Source organism: Anoplopoma fimbria, chromosome 9 (assembly GCF_027596085.1).
Source record: "Anoplopoma fimbria isolate UVic2021 breed Golden Eagle Sablefish chromosome 9, Afim_UVic_2022, whole genome shotgun sequence".
NCBI classification, from domain to species: domain Eukaryota; kingdom Metazoa; phylum Chordata; class Actinopteri; order Perciformes; family Anoplopomatidae; genus Anoplopoma; species Anoplopoma fimbria.
Window position 1 is genome coordinate 26,611,121 of NC_072457.1, and position 18,081 is coordinate 26,629,201.

The 18,081-nt window shown below is 40.7% G+C and overlaps 2 protein-coding genes across 2 annotated transcripts; both read left to right on the plus strand.

Annotated features, from left to right (window-relative positions):
- The first annotated feature begins 672 nt into the window (after positions 1-672).
- On the plus strand, positions 673-6,886 carry metrnlb (meteorin like, glial cell differentiation regulator b). Its single transcript, XM_054604572.1, has 5 exons — positions 673-969; positions 2,099-2,282; positions 2,372-2,597; positions 4,871-4,930; positions 5,796-6,886. Exons 1-5 carry the CDS (start codon positions 875-877, stop codon positions 6,110-6,112), a joined length of 882 nt encoding a protein of 293 aa, XP_054460547.1. The 5' UTR covers positions 673-874; the 3' UTR covers positions 6,113-6,886.
- Positions 6,887-11,996: 5,110 nt separating this feature from the next.
- On the plus strand, positions 11,997-17,801 carry LOC129095871 (polymeric immunoglobulin receptor-like). Its single transcript, XM_054604466.1, has 8 exons — positions 11,997-12,088; positions 12,318-12,644; positions 14,868-15,188; positions 15,462-15,761; positions 16,130-16,225; positions 16,473-16,571; positions 16,710-16,780; positions 17,296-17,801. Exons 1-8 carry the CDS (start codon positions 12,046-12,048, stop codon positions 17,464-17,466), a joined length of 1,428 nt encoding a protein of 475 aa, XP_054460441.1. The 5' UTR covers positions 11,997-12,045; the 3' UTR covers positions 17,467-17,801.
- The last annotated feature ends 280 nt before the right edge of the window (positions 17,802-18,081 follow it).

An 18,081-nucleotide genomic window follows, 5' to 3' on the forward strand; every position in this document is an offset into this window, starting at 1 on the left:
AATATGACCCATCTGCTTATAAAAGCCAACACACACACACACAACACATAAACACACTTTAGAACTGGTTCTTTCTGGCATCATAAGACCTGCAGAGCGGATGCTGAATAGAATAGAAATTATCTAAAAAAAAAAAGAACTTGGCAAGTATGTGGACTTGGCTAAAAAGAAAGAAAATGTTTTGAAAGTGGATCATTAGTCATAATGCTTCTTTTTTTATTACATTACATTACATTACAGTCATTTAGCAGACGCTTTTATCCAAAGCGACTTACAGGAAGTGTATTCAACATAGGTATTCAAGAGAACTACTAGTCACCAGAAGTCATAAGTGCATCTCCTTTCTTAAACAAGCATCTTAAAGCATAAACCAGAGCAAAAGTATAGTGCAGAAGCAAATTACTATGAAAACAATAATTGCAACAGACTAATCCGAATATAGTAAGTGCTACAAACTACTACGAATAGGATAAGTGCAGTTTTTTTTTATGTTGTTTGGGTTTTTTTTGTTGCATTTGATCATTTGGAGGCTTATTGTATCTATTGCTAAAGTTTCAAACTTTACTTTTGTGAAAGTCTGACAGTATTTCTCAGCTCTACACACATCTTCCAGGGGGGGGTGTGGGCGTGGGCGTGGTTTGGAGGGAGCGTTCGCGTGTCACTCAAGTGGAGTCTGCAGCTGGCACGCGTCCACTGTGACGTGAAGCGAGGCGTACAGAGCAACAGTGTGTTTTAACCAGTCTCTACTTCTTTTACCCCAAAAAAAACCCAATATGTTCCTCTGCGGGGACTGACCTCGCCATGAGCGGAGCTGGATCTCTTTAACGGGGTCTCGCTGGTTCGGGTCTCGCTGGTCTGGTACGGACAGGCCACCATGCTGCGGCCGTGGGCTGCGCACTGGATCGCGGCTGTGCTCCTGTGTCGGGCGGTGGCGCAGTACTCCAGCGACCAGTGCAGCTGGAGAGGAAGGTGAGGATGAAGATGGACAAAGAAAGGACTGATCCATCTTATAGGAGCAGATCTCATTCTGAAATATAACAAAAGAAAACACACATAACTCAGGAATGTTACAGCTTGTTCATACTTTCTTAAAGAAGTTCATAAGGAAATAGAATCATGTGTGTTTTGATCTTTCACTTTCATGCGTTTTTTGACTTTAATCCGTGGAGATCCAGGAGTCATGAGAGGAACTCCAGTCGCATGTGAGATGGAGGGAGGTTGTGTCTTTGAAGTGGCTCTTGTTTGCATTACTCCTCGGGCTTTCAGAGGGCTCAAAGGACTAATTAGAGCCATGGATGTTTGATTAAGATTTAATGTAATCTGCAGTAAGGACACTGGAAGGTCAGAGTAAAAAATAAATTACTTTCATATCCTAAAGCAAATAAGCAATGGAAACAGTTAAATATGTTTTTTAATCCGCTTTGTGCCATTACTTGTGGTTACTGCTCAGGCACATTATGGAGTCACATATTAGTAATTCATAATATCTTTATTAAAATCTTTTTTTACACGATTACTCTTCGCAAAGAGGAAAATGAAATCACAGGGGCCACCAAAGCAATTGTATGTGGACAGGAGATTATATTATTAGAACTATCATGACAATCTCTTATAATACATCTGAAAGATACTCTTTCTTTAAGATTTTGGAAAAGTATGATCAGAGGAATGTCTCTGCTTCAGTTCCTATCTTAAGTAAATACAGCTATATGGCCCCTATATGGTCCCTGTTGTAAAGTTTACCAGCCACAAAACTTCTTACAGCTTAATGACCCACTCAGTTCCTGGTGTCGAGGTAGCTTATGCACATCATGTGCGACCACATCTGTCCAAAGTGAGAGTTTTTTTCTTTGTTCTTTTGGCAGACAGCTGCACCAGAGTTGCTCTTAATGAGTGCTGCAGTATCTTTAGATCCCTTCCATATGTCTCGTTAACAATGATTTTCTAGACTGTTGTTATAGATTTCACTAGGACAATTTAAAGGCTCTATAATCCTGAATCCAATTTGTTTTTTTGTTGGTAATTTTGATGATTTTAGACATTTGATCTTGTTCCTCACTCTGAATAAGAGAAAAATAACCTGTCTTCTCGTCTGCAGTGGTTTGAGCCATGAGTCCCATCGAAGAGATGTGGAGCAGGTCTACCTCCGCTGCTCTCAGGGCTCTCTGGAGTGGCTCTACCCCACAGGAGCCATCATTGTCAACCTGCGACCAAACACAGAGCCCTCATCGGGGCACATGGCGGATCTTCATGTGTGCATCAAACCCCACACTCACTCCCAGGTAGAGTATGACACCATAGTGTCACTACGGCAGCGTGACGTATCAAATAGATGGCGCTCATTCGTGTCTTCCTGGCCCTCCATGTTCAGGGCTCTCATGTGTATCTGGAGCATAACGGGGATCTGAGGATGCTGCTGGCGGAGACGGACCAGGCTCAGGGCACAGTGCACTGTTTCAGCCTGGCAGAGGGAGCTCTCTTTGTGGAGGCCGTCCCTCAGGCGGACATCAGCCGGAGGATCACAGCTTTCCAATACGAGCTGGTGTCCAGTCAGGGGCCCGGAGCGCACATGTACCCATACCTGCACCCTGGTTCAGGTAAGGGATCTGGTTAACCCATTCTTCCATATATATATATATATATATATATATATATATATATATGTGTGTTTTCTTAGATGTAGGATAAAGAGATTTGAGTAGATTTACTCAAGTTTGGTACTTTTCTGCAACTTTAAGATACTTGTATTTCCAACAATTCAGAAGGAAAGTGTGTAGTTTTACTCCACAGCTAAAGTTACTTTTCAGATGAAGATTTGCATTGCAAATTTATGATCAGCTAATAACATTTGATGTGTTTGTATAGATTAAACTACCCAACACTATATGAAGTAGATAAAATTAGGTCAACTTTGACCAACTACAGCATGGGTGTACAGCTAACATTAATAGACTAATAATATGATCCAAATGTATAATCAGATAACATTAATAGTTGTAATTCTGCATAATAAGTACTTTAACTTTTGATACTTCAAGTACATTATGCTAGTGCTTATATACTGTTACTATATGTGACATTTTGAATGCAGAGCTTTTACTTGCAATAGAGAATTTTTAATATTGTGCTTTTTTTACTTCAAGCTAATTATTTTAATACTTCATCCACCACTTGCTGAATGTTTGTGAACTTAAACACACCAACAAGCACGTTTCCAAAACTTCTCATGCTTGCTATTTATTAATCACCAGAAGAAAAATATCACTGGAGAAAAGTCTAAATGTTCACGGCAATAGATTAAAGCTTGATAAATGCGTGCCGCATCCGCAAGGGGGCCGCAATTATCCACACGGCCAAAGACACATCACACCATCAAACACGGCTCCAGCTACATATTTACCGTACAGACAAGAGAGTACATCCTCTCGTCTAACTCTCGACATAAAGCAAATAAATGTAACTCCCAAACAGTCAAACTCAAAGTGATACTTTACTCAACAGTGGTAGACTAATAATATGATCCAAATGTATAATCAGATAACATTAATGTTACTGTTACTATATGTGACAATTTGAATGCAGAGCTTTTACTTGCAATAGAGAATTTTTAATATTGTGCTTTTTTTACTTCAAACTAATTATTTTAATACTTCATCCACCACTTGCTGAATGTTTGTGAACTTAAACACACCAACAAGCACGTTTCCAAAACTTCTCATGCTTGCTATTTATTAATCACCAGAAGAAAAATATCACTGGAGAAAAGTCTAAATGTTCACGGCAATAGATTAAAGCTTGATAAATGCGTGCCGCATCCGCAAGGGGGCCGCAATTATCCACACGGCCAAAGACACATCACACCATCAAACACGGCCCTTCGCAGGTTTTTTTTCGTGCGGCAGGTTTACGCCTGTCTGTGCACAGCCAACATTTTCTGACTAAGACGCTGATTGGCTGAGAGAATAAAAACTCTGAGGAGCTTTGAGAATGTCGGTAAGCCGCGAGGGAAACCCACACATTGTATAAAAGATTCACACATTTACGCGTCACGATTCCGCCTCAGTTCATGTCCGTGCGATCGCCTTGCAGAAAGTATGGCAGAGGCTTTACTGTCTCAAGTAAGTTTCAGTTCTCTTGAAGTACGTTTATCTGTATTTGTGTAAATTAATTTAATCGGTTGAAATGGTCTGTCAAACTCTTCCGCCGTCTTCTCACTGACATTAAGTGAACGTGACAAAATACCACATTACTGTTTCACCCGCGTTTCTTCATCTCACTTACATGCTGCACCTCTCACACCCTCCCCACTTCCTCCCTTCCACACTCCCTTGTCTCAGTCAAACTTATGAAAACAAGCAGGCCAATCAAAAGGTTACGTTAGGGTCAAGCACAAGGGTCAGACAATCATCTCTCAACTGTCAATCAAAAACAGGCGTTTGCCCCCAAAGCGGTGAATTTTGGGTAGGCCACCCGTATGAGTAAAGCGTTCTGGTGGAGGGGAGGGACGGTGGGTGGAGAGGAAAGGCTGGACTGCTTTCCTAATGAGACAGAAGAAAGCCTGTCCAAGCCTGTCTGTCTGTGTGTCTGGGCGTTTTATAGATGTTTTTATAGCTGACAGGGTCAAGGGGTAATTCTGTGATTACGTCTCTTCCCTCACCTGCTGTTCTCATTCACTCTCTGGATGTCTCTTTCGTCTCATAAACACCCGCCATAATGGAGAAAAAGAGAGGGACCCAGACACAGGGTGAAACATGGTGAAACAAAAGCTAAGGAGGAAAGAAAATGGAGAGTGAAAATAAGAACTTCTGTGGTTTCTCATGCTGAATTAATTAACGTTTCACGTTTTCTTCTTTCATGTTTTCCATTGTAGTAACCTGTAAACCCTGTTCAGATGAAGAGGTCCTTATGGCTGTGTGTACCAGTGACTTTGGTAAATACATACACACAAACATACACATACACATTATAGGAATAGTTTGACATTTGGGGAAATACTCTGGCTCCCTTTTTGCCAAAGAGTAAGACGAGAAGATTGATACCACTCTCGGCGGTACGGTAAATATAAAGCTACAGCCACTGGTTAGCTTAACTTAGCATAAAAGGCTGGGAACAGGAAGAAACAGCTAGCCTGTCTCTGTACAAAGGAAACACAACCGGCCGAGATGCACTTAAGCTCACTAACTAACACGTTATATCTAGTTTGTTAAATCTGCACATAGAGCAATGTGTACAAATGAAAATGTGCTGTTTTGCGGGTTATTATGTGCCAGACTATTTCTTGGCCGGGCCAGTAACCAAACAACCAGCCAGGACTTCAGGAAATTACTATTTTCAGTCTTAATGCTAAGCTAAGCTAACTAGCTCCAGCTACATATTTACCGTACAGACAAGAGAGTACATCCTCTCGTCTAACTCTCGACATAAAGCAAATAAATGTAACTCCCAAACAGTCAAACCCAAAGTGATACTTTACTCAACAGTGGTCATTAGAGCAACTAGTCACAGCAACAGGATAATGACAAATTACATTTTCTTACATTGCCCAAGTTTCTATGTATGGTTAGAAAGTTAGCAAACTCACTCAGTTACACAACTGTGTAACACTAATGCTAACATTAGCCACCGTAAGGAGTAAGGAATTGTTTTATTGCTTATTAATTGATTCATAAGAAGACGATTGTTTTATGTCTGTTTTCAAAATAGTCCCTCTTTAATTCATACACTTTAATTTTTACTATCCTTGATTAATGAATTAAATCTCCTTTTATGTATCTCTCTTGTTCCTGTCCCTGTAGCTGGCAGTGGCATCTTTCGAGCTGTTGCATCAGGTACTAAAGACCACTCTCCTGCTGTGGTGACTCTGAGTCGACTGTTTCGCCAGAAGAGTAGGGTGTTTGCTCGGGGTGGAGCCAGAGGGCGGGGCTCGGGAGGCCGCATCAATGTCCCCGCACAATGCAGTGTGCAGCCTGGAGGGGATGAGTACCTTTTGACCGGCTCTGTCCATTTTGGCAAAGCCTGGCTTGGCTGCGCACCGCGCTACAAGGACTTCATGAAGCTGTACATCAGAGCACAGAAAGCGGGAACAAACCCCTGTGAAATAGACACAGACTGAGTGATCTCTTCAAAACAGGGAGGAGTGACATCATCTTTGAGCCTTGCAGAGAGATAAGCAGGGTTACAAACCAACAGCCATCATTAAAGGATACTTCTGCAGACTCTTTTCAATGCTGTACAACTTTTTGTCGCCTTGCAGCAGAAAAGACAGCTGGGCAGTTTGAACATTTTAACCAATGAGCTCAATGACTGACGATGGGCTCAAATTACTTTGTGCCTAACTTGTTAATGTTTTTATTCTCATGACGATACTGCTTGTGTGATCATTCTCGAAATGAATGTTTGCTTTGTAAAAAGCTTTCTGTAAAATTTAGGAGTCTTCTGACAGAAGTGTACAGTATGCAGCTCTGTGAGTCTTTATGTACCAAGTGTGTGTGGGTTTTGCTAACGAGTTCAGAGGGTCTTTATATTTAAAGAAAATAAAAAAATGAAAGGTATAGAGGCCTGTATAGAGGGATTCTGCATTAATATTATTGTTTCTCTTACTGCATGACACAGTGAGGAGTGTGGTTGAGGTGCAGATGATTAAGAACAGATGGCAAGTAAATAGTAGAACCAAAAAATGAAGGAGCAAAAGTTACCGGCCTCCCTGCTGCCAACAAAGACATTATCCACCTAACTACCCAAAAGAAAAAATCATTATGAGTGTTCAGTGACCATTAGCTGGCAGGGGAGCAGCGGTGCGTTAGTGCTGACGTAGCTTCCCCTGTGGAGTTTTAAGGAGCCACTGTTCTGGTTGGCATCCGCTGTGTGTGTGTGTGTGTGTGTGTGTGTGTGTGTGTGTGTGTGTGTGTGTGTGTGTGTGTGTGTGTGTGTGTGTGTGTGTGTGTGTGTGTGTGTGTGTGTGTGTGTGTGTGTGTGTGTGTGTGTGTGTGTGTGTGTGTGTGTGTGTGTGTGTGTGTGTACTAAGGACCAGTTAAATGGGGACGGCTTGTCCAATTGCGGAAAAAAGCTGTGTCCTTATTTGGGAAAAAGCTGATTTTGGGTCATTGGTTAAGGTTGTGGTTATTGTTTGGGTAAGTTTCCACGGAATTAATGTAAGTCAATGTACTGTCCCCAAAAGTGACCTAAGTAAATATGTGTGCGTGTTCATGCATTCACACCTGAGAGAGAGACAACTAATTTCCCCAAATATCCAGCAGGTCCAATTCAATAACTGATCTGCTAATGTTTTTTTCCCCTTGATTTTCATAAAAGCAGACTCATGTGGCCGGAATAAAAAAATAACTCAGATCAACATCTTTTTTTTTTGTCACAGAGGCATTTACAGCTGTCAGTATGCGAGCTACTGTCAAGTAGATGGATGTTTAAGACTGTTAGAGCTTGATGGGTGAAGAACTGAAAGCAGAGGCGGATGTGTGAATGACCTTAGAGGGGCGTATGAGCACCTCTCCCTCCGCCTGCTGTCAGCAGTTGTGTGTGTGATGCTTTCCCTCTTTGCTCAGGAAGACCAAGAATGGATGGAATGTCCCCTCCCACACACACACACACACACACACACACCTTCATCTGCAGAGACAAACCATTTGTGCTGTTCTGCACAGGAAAAACAAGCGTTCTTTATGTCTGACAAGAAGAGAAGAGGTGTGAAAAACTGGTGGGGTTTTTTTTTTTAAGTTTGTAGGAATGCTACCACTAAAGCCCAGGGGGTTAAAGCCAGACTGTTGGTCAAAGTCAGAGCAGACTTTTAAGGTGTGTTCAGACAGAGAGCTTCCCATAATGCAAATCATTTGTATATTTTGTCAGACCGTCACTGCCTGGTAAACAATCCAACATTTTTCAAACTCCCTGCTTCCAGTTGAACAGTTGCAGTCATAGATGTAGAAGTGAATTTAGTGAGGTAAAGTGATTCTCTCGAATGTGAATATAGCAAACGCTGAGAAGGCAGGAGAGTTAGTTGAAGACGGAAACATTAACACATAGCTTGAAGGTTTAAGATAGAGCCTAAGACTTAAGAGTGTCACCTATATATAACAGTTCCCCTGATTCCAAGTGTGTGTGTGTGTGTCTTGGGTAGTTTGAGAAGACCACAACACACGTGTCCTGCACACTGCCAACATGCAAGCAGGCCACAAGGCAGAAACCCAATCCACCGTAGCAACACCCAACACTCCTTGGCAACCCAACCTGGCAACAGCCCAACTCGTCTTGGCATCCTCACTAATTCGGGACACACTTACCCCTCCGCACGAGGGTCTTAACGGTAACCTTTCGGTGGTGAGAGTGTGCGAGACATGGAAACAGTTTGTGCTGCAGTATGCGAGAGGCACAGCTGAGTGGTCAGCTGGAGTCGAGGGAATGGCTGAGCTCAGGGAAAATACACGCATGCTTTCACCCACATATACCACCACTGGCATTTTACTATGCGCTGGTCAGGGTGGGGTCGGTAGTTATAAACGGTGTCACAATATTTAGGTTCTAAGTATGTCTGTTTTCTACAGGCAGACCAAAGTAAATAAAAATAATTAAAGTTCTTACATTTATTTTATTGTATACTACTAGAATGTGATAGAAAAATATAAATAAAGTTTCCTTTTTCTCCCATTAAAGGGGCACTCTAATTTTATACATGAAGATCAGGACTCCTAACCTAGGAAAACAGTTGTCTTGTCAGTATGTGGCTCTGGAGATTTTTGTTACCTTTTAGTCAAATATAAAATAGTTTTTTTAAATTGTATTATTATTAGTCAGTAAAAGTTTTAACTGAAAAAGACTGTAATTATTCTGTTATCATACTTGACCTGTCAAGTAGGTGTGATATAATGTGGGATATGTTAGTTGATAATAATTGATTTCTTTACAGCCACACATAACAATAACAAGTTGTTTAATATTCAGAATATTTTTCATATAGACTACTTTTACAGTTTAGAGAGGAACACAGTTGATTAAAGTTATACTGTTTCTATTTGAACATGTGTTATTTGATTAGTTCATTTGGAAAGAAGAATCTTTCTTTGTCACGGAGTGTGGTGTGGACCCAAAAGCAGAACGACCAGGAGACAGATAAAGTTATTATTATTATTATATTCCTTTATTGATCCCCATGGGGGAAATTCGAGTGTTGCAGCAGCTCAACTACACAGACACTAAATACACATACTATACAGCTACACAGACAATAAATACACATACTATACAACTACACAGACAATAAATACACATACTATACAACTACACAGACAATAAATACACATACTATACAACTACACAGACAATAAATACACATACTATACAGCTACACAGACAATAAATACACATACTATACAACAAAATAAAGATAGAACAGGAATAAAAATGTACATGTATATCCACGGGGGGGCGCAGGGGGCGGGGCTGGTCAGCATGTTGACAGACTGTGGTCTCCGCTGTTGTTATACAGTCTGATGGCAGTGGGCACAAATGAGCGTCTGAAGCGCTCCGTCCTGCTCTTTGGCAGAATCAGCCGATGGCTGAAAGAGCTGCCCAGCTGCCACAGTTCCTCATGGAGAGGGTGAGAGGGATTGTCCAGGATGGCTCCGAGTTTGGCCTTCATCCTCCTCTCACCCACTGACTCCAGACTGTCCAGCTCCAGACCCACCACAGAGCTGGCTTTCCTCACCAGCTTGTTGAGCTTGTTGGCATCTCCAGTCCTGATGCCACCACCCCAGCACACCACAGCAAAGAAGAGGGCGCTGGCTACCACAGACTGGTAGAATGCCTTGAGCAGTTTATTGCACACATTGAAGGACCTCAGCCTCCTCAGGAAGAACAGCCTGCTCTGTCCTTTCCTGTAGAGGGCATCAGTGTTGTGTGTCCAGTCCAGTTTATTGTTTATCTGCACCCTCTCCACTTCCCCTCCCTGAATGAAAACAGGGACAGGGGGGCTTCTGTTCCTCTGGTAGTCCACCACAAGCTCCTTGGTCTTGCTGATGTTGAGCTTCAGGTGGTTGTTGCTGCACCATGTGATGAAGCTCTCAATCAGTCCTCTGTACTCCTCCTCGTTGTCCCTGGTGATACATCCAACAATGGAGGAGTCATCGGAAAACTTTTGGAGGTGGCAGGAACCAGAGTTGAAGCGGAAGTCCGAGGTGTAGAGAGTGAAGAGGAACGGTGCCAGTACAGTTCCTTGGGGTGCGCCGGTGTTGCTGATCACAGACTCAGAGACACAGCCATCCACCCTGACGTACTGTGGCCGGCCTGGAGCTTTATTCAAGGCACAGGCAGGAGATGACTCACAGAGGGAAACAGGCAGGGGATCAGGCAGACGGAAACCAGAGGAAGCGGAGGCTAAACTCAGGGTAGGGGACAGAAGGCTGAGTCGTTGACCGGGGCACAGGCAAGGCAGGGAAGTCCAGACAGGCAGGCAGGGTCGGCAACGGGAAATCAGTCCATGGGAAATTGCTGGAAGGTCTGACATAAATGCAACGATCTGGCGGTGAGTGAGTGGATGACCGGGGTTGATATACTGCAGAGTTGATGAGTAGATTGAAGGCAAGTGTGTGGCTTGGAGCAGGTGAGTATGCGTGGCAGTAATCAGGGAGCTGGGGAGAGTGAGAGGGGTGACACGCCCACCTCACAGACGCACACACAGAGATAAACAAACAAGGGAGCACAGGAGACACAAGGGCAAGGGAAAACACATGAAACACAAGGAATAACCAGAGACATGGCCATGGCCATGACATTCTTAAACCATATGGTCAGCACTTTATTGTAATGCGGACATATTTATGTGTGTTGGATCTAATTTATTTTGAAACTGGCATGCTGGTAATGTGCACAAGACTAAATGTGTAATTATTTAATCACAGCACAGATTTCATATTATGATTAATGTAAGATGAGAAAGTTAATTTACTGTAAAGTTGCATTATTGCAGCATGTACCTTGTCAGTGAGGTATAAGGTTGGATATAGTGCCCATTTGTGGTGTCAATGTGAACACTTGATTGAACTTATGGCAAATGTACCTTTATAAATTATCATAAACTAAAAGACACAAGTATTACATTACATTACATTACAGTCATTTGGCAGACGCTTTTATCCAATGCGACTTACAGGAAGTGTATTCAACATAGGTATTCAAGAGAACTATTAGTCACCAGAAGTCATAAGTGCATCTCCTTTCTTAAACAAGCATCTTAAAGCATAAACCAGAGCAAAAGTATAGTGCAGAGGCAAATTACTACGAAAACAATAATTGCAACAGACTAATACGAATACAATAAGCGCTACAAACTACTACGAATAGGATAAGTGCAGTAAACGAAGTGCAGCGAACTGATACTAATACAATAAGTGCAACAACTAATACGAATGCAATAAGTGCTACGAGGAAGGCTCAGGGTAGTACTTCTTGAAGAGGTGAGTTTTCAGCCTGCGTCTAAAGATGGGCAGCGACTCTGCTGTCCTGACGTCAGTGGGGAGTTCATTCCACCACTGAGGGGCCAGGACAGAAAAAAGCTGTGACCGGGTGGATCGGCCGCAGGGACCTCTGAGCGACGGGGCAACCAGTCGCCCGAGGCAGCAGAGCCAAGTGGTCGGGCGGGGGTGTAGGGCTTGACCATGGCCTGGAGATAGGAAGGAGCTGTTCCTTTCACTGCCCTGTAGGCTAGCACCAAGTATAAATTCATATACATCTTATTATAGAGAAGGATTTTTATTATTTTTATTAGACGGTTCACATACTTTTCCTCTTGTGCAGATTTTTTAGCAGTCATATAAACAAGTCCGTCATGACAAAGTTTTCACAAGACAGTTAGTTAACCTTGAGATTAACTTCAACAGATAACTTTTTGATTTAAGGCTGATAAAGCCAATGTGATCATAATGTGGAAGTGAGAGTGTGGAACATTTTCATAGCATGCTGACACATAATCGGGGTGGAACCTTTTTCAGACGCGCTTCTGTCAGAGTTTCTGTTTCTTAGAAACCACGACACCTTAACATGAAGATGTGGAGCCTTCAAAGCCTGCTGTTCACCCTGTGCAGTAAGTTATTTGGATTTAAATTAGTAACTCTATCTGCTTTTTGCAAATTCAATATGGCAGTTGACGCTTTGATACTGGTCTTAGTTTTTTAATTATACAGCTGTAACACAGCCAATATTCATGTGTATGATGAGATTAAAAAAAGACTTATTCATCAGAACATATTAAAATATACTGACAAATATGTACCGTTATTTTTTTTACATTTCATTTTGTCTCATCTTAACAGTTGCTCTGAGCCTTGTGAGGAGTGCAGCAGGGTTGATCCGTGTTTCTGGATATAAAGGGGGAGAAGTTAAAGTTTCTTGTCCCTATGGCCAGGGTTATGAGTCTTATGAGAAATACCTGTGCAAGAATGCCTGCAGCGATGAGGATGTTCTTATTAAGACGACACAATCAAATAAGAACAAATACTCCATCCATGATGACAATCAGAAAAAAGTCTTCACAACGACTATCTCTGAACTGAGTCTTACAGATGCTGGGCAATACTGGTGCGGGGTGACCAGGAACGGAAAGGACATCTACACTGAAGTAAATCTGGAAGTAGGACAAGGTAAGTAAAAAACCAACAAACAAAACCCAGTCATGATTCCATTTCTCATCTTGACATTGTTGTTTAGTTTTACTGTACACAATTAAAATTAATGAGGTAATTATACTTTACTTAAAGATTTCCATTTTCTACTACTTGTACCTTTTTTACATCTGTATTTATCTGACCTAAATAGCATAACAAAAATGTATTCATTGATTAAGTGTTTTGGATTAAACTGCCTACCAGTAAGTAAAAGGAAAAGGAATAAATCCACATTGACCAACTATGCTGCTTACAGGTCAATGCATCAGTAACAATATTCCAATATTTATACAACACTGAAAGGGTCGTCCTATCTGCATATTAAGCAACTTTTACTTTGCTTTGACTACATTTAGCTATCTTAGTACATCTGCAGGGGAAACCAGCCCTCTAGATGTCTGGTGAAGGCAATTATCACCTCTGACAACAAACAAACTGGACAGTTCAGACTTACTGATGACAAGGTGTCGAGGACATTCACAGTTACCATTACCGGTCTGACCCTAAACAATTCTGGGTCGTACCTTTGTGGTGTCCATGGAATCACTGGCCTGGATGTTTTCTCTGCTTTTAGGTCAAAGATACAAAGCTTTGATTTGTATGATTTGTCAAAATATATACAAAATCTCAAGGAAATGCTAATCATGTACATCCATTTCTAATCTGCCATGTCCACATTAACCCGTTTTCACTCGTTTTCAAATGAAAACGGGGTTTTAAGATCTCCGTCCACACGTGCGTTTCAGCATCGTTTTCGAAATGATGTGCGTCCAGACTTGCTCCCCTGAAAACGAATATCACTGACTTTTCACGTACACTGGGCATGCCATGCCGGTGTAAACAGGAAGTACATTGGTTGCTTGGGTACAGATAATAGATTACACTACTCTTGATACTCGTCGTGCTTGATACTTAAGAACTTTCTCTAAAATCTTCCTCCATGAACTCAAACAGACACATGTCGTGGAAGTTTTTAGAAGTTTTATTTTTCAAGTTTAGTTACAACACTGCAGGTCTAACTCTATCTCTCCCACACAGACAGCACATGTACTTTAAATGAGCAGTCAGTAAACGAAGTTTACTAGATTATGGGTCCATACATTTGGTCAACACAGGTACGTCATTAGTCCGTTCTGTAGGGCTGATGACGTCACTGGACACGCCCCTTTAATCTCTCCATAACAGCTGATTCCAGCTGAAGCCAAAGCGTTAGTGTGGACGTGGCCTCATCTGAACACAATCAGTGTTGGTTCACACCTCATTTCACACAGTTGTGCTTGTGTGAAGTCAAACAAACTGAGCGACATTGTGGGACGCCCAGTAACTATTCAGTGCAAACAGTAATACAGTTAATCATTTTGTCTGGCAGTTAAAGTTTTACCTGAAAAATACTTAAAATATTCTGTTAGTATTCTTGAGTTTTCTGTACTTGGTTGATAGTAGTTGATTTCTGAAATTAAAAGTGTAAAATCCTATTGAAGAATGTTACTGTCACACAGGGAAAATAACAAATAAAAACTTGGTAATATTGAGAAGGTTTTACATGGAGACTACTTTTACATGTTGAGTGTCTTCTGAAAATATTTAACTTAACTTGGAGAGGAACCGACGACTGAAGTTATACTGTTTTACAATTCTGTTTATTTGGACCTGTGTTATTTGATTAAGCTGTCAAAAATTTACATCTGTTAAATTTAACTTTTATCTAATGTCAGTGAAACAAATAAAATACAATCATCTTCAATCTAATCAGACAAGTATGAATTTATACTTGTATGAAGTACAAACAGTGTCTTTTAGTTTATGGTAATTTATAAAGGTACATTTGCATTAGAAGTTAAATCAAGTGTTGACATTGACACCAGGGGCACTATATATAACCTTATACCTCACTGACAAGGTACATGCTGCAATAATGCAACTTTACAATAAAATAACTTTCATTCTCATCCAACATTAATCATAATATGAAATCTAATTGTGATTAAATTATTAAATATTTTGTCTTTAACACATTGCTGGCATGCCAGTTTCAAAATAAATGAGATCAAACACACATATATATGTATTTTAACAATACTTTAGTATTGTAACTTAACTAACATTTTAAAAGCCATTTTTTTATGTTGTGATATTGCTTCTTTGACTCAAGTAATGAATCTGAATATTAAGTGCTTCTGTGATGTTGTTTATTGTCAGACAGCTGTTGTGACCAGTCCACCAAAGTCCAAAGTTATGAGGAGAGTTCAGTGTCCGTCAGTTGTCAGTATGAGTCTAAGTACCAGAACAATCTGAAGTACATCTGCAGTGGAAACCAGCCCTCTACATGTCTGGTGAAGGCAATTATCACCTCTGACAACCAACAAACTGGACAGTTCAGACTTACTGATGACAAGGTGTCGAGGACATTCACAGTTACCATTACCGGTCTGACCCAAGACAATTCTGGGTCGTACCTTTGTGGTGTCCATGGAAACACTGGCCTGGATGTTTTCTCTGCTTTTGAGCTAGAAGTCAAAGGTGAGAGCTCTACCTCATCATGTGGTATTAAACCATTGGTTTTCACAGTAACCAGCCAGAAAACTGTTTTTTGTAAAAAAAAAAAAGAAGAAAAAAAAAGATATTGAGGAAAAATGATTTATTATTAATGATACAAAGCTTTGATTTACACTTGTATGATTTGTCGAAATATATCAATAAATTGAAGGAAATGTTAATCATGCACATCCATTTCTAAACTGAAAAGCTGATCACAAATTGCAGTGTTGGCTCAAACCTCCTTCTGTTTCACAGAGTGGTGCTGTATAAAGTCAAACAAACTGAGTGGCATTGTGGGACGCACAGTAACTATGCAGTGTCCCTACCCACCACAACACAGACATAGCAGGAAGTTCCTCTGTAAGGGAGACCATCGCAACAACTGTACAGACATGGTGACAAGCCAAAGCAGGTTCACACTGCAAGATGATGTTTCTTCCAGCACTTTCTTGGTGATAATCACAGAGTTGAAAGCAGGGGATGCTGGGACATTCTGGTGTGGTTCGGACCCACAGTGGAGTGCTGAAAACTACACCAAGATTCAACTGTCAGCAAGTAAGATTATGAAAAGAGCAATATTTATTACAACTGAGTATATGACAATAAAGTCACATTCAGGTGATTTGATTACTGCTGTATAAACTAAGTGTCCTACAGGTTCAGGTAGCTCAAATCTGCATCATGTGACAATGACATTATAAATCTAATCCCTCCTCCTCTCTATTGGATTCCTAAAATTGTGGACTATCAAATAAAAGCCTTTCATTTTCATCAAGGAAAGGCTACACATTGTTTTACATGTAATTTGATGACTCTTTTAATCAAAAGCCTTCATCATTTTGAAGATTGCTATTCCCAAATCCCCGCTGCTAGCAGTGCTAAAGATACAAATGTTAAGTGTACTAAGAAACTCTCTCTAACAGTCTTTCCACAGCAAACCAGCACTGGGATCTCTACCATCACTGTGGTGGAACCTGTCGGATCACAAACAACACTTATCCCTGGAAAACCGATCATAAGTATGTGCGTGTGTGTGTGTGTGTGCAGCCACAGTTATATTAAAACACACATTGACTTTTTATACAAAGGGAGCATGAAACCCCAGCATTTTGTGAGGCCACACTTCGTATTGTGTGCCACTTCTACTATTTTGTGGTTGAGATTGTGATAACAGATATGTGCCGATTGTGGGGTTTATATTTGTTTTCAGGAAGTGTAGGCTTACAGTTTTACTCGCTTCTGTTTTTTTGTTTCTTCTGACTGCAGCAACTGCTCACGCTGTGGGTTTGACTGTGCTGGGTGGGCTGCTCACTTTGACATTTGGCCTGGTCATAGTTTATAAATACAAATGTAACAAAGTGCAAGGTACGTTTCACATACAAATGCATGCACAGACCATGCCCACACTAGCAAACATATACACATACAAATGCATGCACAGACCATGCCCACACTAGCAAACATATACACATATATATGCAAACTAATTGTGTTTGTTTCCAGGAACTGGAGCCAACATGAACAGAAACAAAACCAAGGCAGCCGAAACAGAGGAAGTGATTGATGTAGCCGATGTAAGAAAACTAAAATCCAAAGCTTTGCAAATTGACACAAGAGGCTGCAAAGTTTATTACAGTCCACTTAACAACTATGTGGGACAGAACGACACATTGAAGATTTAACTCTTAGTGTGGCTGAATCAGTAAAGTTTGTTTTTTGGGTTGGTAGCCTACTACTGGAAGGGAATGGGATCCTCAAAATCAAAAGGATTTATTGCTTGAAACCATGAATTTGTTTAGTATCATCACTACAGTCTGCATATTAGACTTGTGACCATTTAGACACTATTGGCTCAGTAAAGGTAGTTTAGAAAAGCTCAGGATCTAAAACTGAAAGGGTTTGTTCTGGCTTGATGACAAATGTCACTCTGACCTGTAAATAGAAAGATGTCTTGATCTGGTCCGAAAGTACTGAGCAAATAAATGACCAACTTACTGACTATTCGGACATTTTCATGTGATTAATTATATGAATTCTCATCTAAGTAACATTGCCCTCTTATCTGTCTATTTTTTTAATTCTTTTTTAGATTTATGAAAACCATGACGTAGCTTGCTCAAAGCAGGGGTCTTCCAAACCACAGAGCTCCTGTCAACACTATGATGATGCAGGTGAAACCGAACAAGAGACTGTGTACCAAAACTTCACAACAGCAGATGATATCTACTGCAATCAAATGTACATTAAAGGCAAACGGTGATGAACAGCATGCATATCTGTGATCAAACCTTGCATTTTGGGGTCAAATCTGTAACCAAACGATCCTGTTGTCACATGTAATACGTCTATTAACAGCTGACCAACACGTTTCACGTACCGCGGTTCTCCAACCTTTTCAATGTCTGACTGAAAATTACAGAACAATGATTATTATTACACTCATTATGATTGCTTTTTAAAATATACATACATTTTATAAGTATATGTGATTTTTTTTTAAAGAAAATGTGGATGACCATTTCAGCTTATTACCCCAAATGTAAGTTCCCTTTATGTATATATATGCACTTCTTAGTAAAAGTATAATAAAACAATAAAACCAAGAAAAGTCAGCCTATGTTGAAACAACTCATCATGAACTGAAACTTAGTAAATTAGAGCATGACACTGTATTCCACTGAAATTCACAGAGAGAAACACACAGTTTACATGGGTTTCTATGAGCTTTAATTGACATGACAATACTGTTCTTGGATATGAAAATCAATGTTCAAAGTTTATTTAAAGTCATCTTCACATACCAGGAGCTGAACCCAGGCCGCCTGGGTGAAAACCAGGAATCCTGACCACTAGAGCATATGGGACATATTGTAGA

Excerpts from the sequence above, each read along its gene's own strand:
- LOC129095871 (XM_054604466.1), top strand. The coding sequence starts at position 12,046 with ATGAAGATGTGGAGCCTTCAAAGCCTGCTGTTCACCCTGTGCA. Across the intron at positions 12,089-12,317 it reads CCTGCTGTTCACCCTGTGCA|TTGCTCTGAGCCTTGTGAGG; the intron begins GTAAGTTATTTG and ends TCATCTTAACAG. Across the intron at positions 16,781-17,295 it reads AAGTGATTGATGTAGCCGAT|ATTTATGAAAACCATGACGT; the intron begins GTAAGAAAACTA and ends ATTCTTTTTTAG.
- metrnlb (XM_054604572.1), top strand. The coding sequence starts at position 875 with ATGCTGCGGCCGTGGGCTGCGCACTGGATCGCGGCTGTGCTCCTGTGT. Across the intron at positions 970-2,098 it reads CAGTGCAGCTGGAGAGGAAG|TGGTTTGAGCCATGAGTCCC; the intron begins GTGAGGATGAAG and ends TCTCGTCTGCAG. Across the intron at positions 2,283-2,371 it reads AACCCCACACTCACTCCCAG|GGCTCTCATGTGTATCTGGA; the intron begins GTAGAGTATGAC and ends CTCCATGTTCAG.